The sequence below is a fragment of the Anneissia japonica genome, unplaced genomic scaffold (genome assembly GCF_011630105.1).
Source record: "Anneissia japonica isolate Jap-2015-1 unplaced genomic scaffold, ASM1163010v1 scaffold19777_len1110_cov117, whole genome shotgun sequence".
Taxonomy (NCBI): Eukaryota; Metazoa; Echinodermata; class Crinoidea; order Comatulida; family Comatulidae; genus Anneissia; species Anneissia japonica.
Genome location: NW_022749953.1, coordinates 1 through 1,110, shown reverse-complemented (window position 1 = coordinate 1,110; position 1,110 = coordinate 1). Strand labels below are relative to the sequence as shown.

Sequence of the window (1,110 nt, the reverse complement as noted above, 5' to 3'; positions counted from 1 at the left end):
TTTTGTCTGTAGAACCGGTGACACCTTCCATATAATGAGTGTTCACAGCTTGGGGTCGAAATCACAGAAGGTAAATTTGGGTTATATAGAAAAACATTTGTACTTCGTATTATTATATACATTAGTTTATATATTTACATTTAGTTTTAGGTGACATACAGACATACAGAAAATCAAATCCAAGCATGTGCAGTAATGTGCCAAAACTGATGGTTGGTATTATTCAAGTTAGATTGATAATCGAATTCGTTTATATTGATCAATATCTTCCATTGAAACTCCAACTCCTTGGAATATGGACGTCAGATTCTTCCATTCAACATCAAACTCCTTTGTTGACATCCTTGGACTCGCTGTGTGGGCAAACTTTGTATTTCTAAATTGCTGGATACGAACAAAATTTGTAAGTTCGCTGTCAAGCTTTTCATCTGGTTGTAACCAAAACGAATCCGGAAGTGGATTGCCGCAGTGGCAGTAGCGAATGATTTTGATCATGATTGAAATATCAAAGTCATTAATGTTTGCATTTGGTGTAAACATTTTGTTCTTCTGGTCTCTAAACAACCTTGCTTCTTTTGTAAAGCTACTTTTCATACTCATCAGAAACTGCCCAACATCTCCCTCTTTCAGATTGTGAACTCGTAGAAAGTACTTCCTCATCACATGTGTACCAAGGCCAACAACAAGTAACATGATCGTTTGGAAGTTCTGTATTTCTTGAATGGCAGTCTTATCAAAACCTATTGAATAGAAAAGAGGAAAGTTAAAAGAGAACAATAAGAGAACCTTATATGATACGAATTTTATTCATTTAATATTTACCTTTTCTAAGGCGAATGTCTTCGATGTCGTTAGAGGGAACACCAAGATCCAAGAGAATTTCTTTTACTTCTTTCCACTCCTCATCAAAATCCTTGGCTGGTATTTTACAACTTGTATTCCGATCTAATTTAGTGTTTTTATACTGTTGGATGCGGATAAGATTTGCGAGTTCGGGATTATCTATTTTATCCGGTTGTTCCCAGTCGTCATCGGGATACGTGAATCTACAACAGTAACGAATCAATGTCATCAGGATTTCAATGTCAAAAGTATTGATGTCTGCATCTG

The 1,110-nt window shown here is 35.8% G+C and overlaps 1 protein-coding gene across 1 annotated transcript; it reads right to left on the bottom strand.

Moving 5' to 3' along the window:
• Positions 1 to 6: 6 nt before the first annotated feature.
• LOC117121238 lies at positions 7 to 1,104 on the bottom strand. The gene is made up of 2 exons (XM_033266372.1): positions 823 to 1,104; positions 7 to 740 (listed from the first exon to the last, which is right to left on the bottom strand). The coding sequence occupies exons 1-2, from the start codon at positions 1,070 to 1,072 to the stop codon at positions 229 to 231; spliced, it is 762 nt and encodes a 253-aa protein (XP_033122263.1). The 5' UTR covers positions 1,073 to 1,104; the 3' UTR covers positions 7 to 228.
• Between the last annotated feature and the right edge of the window lie 6 nt (positions 1,105 to 1,110).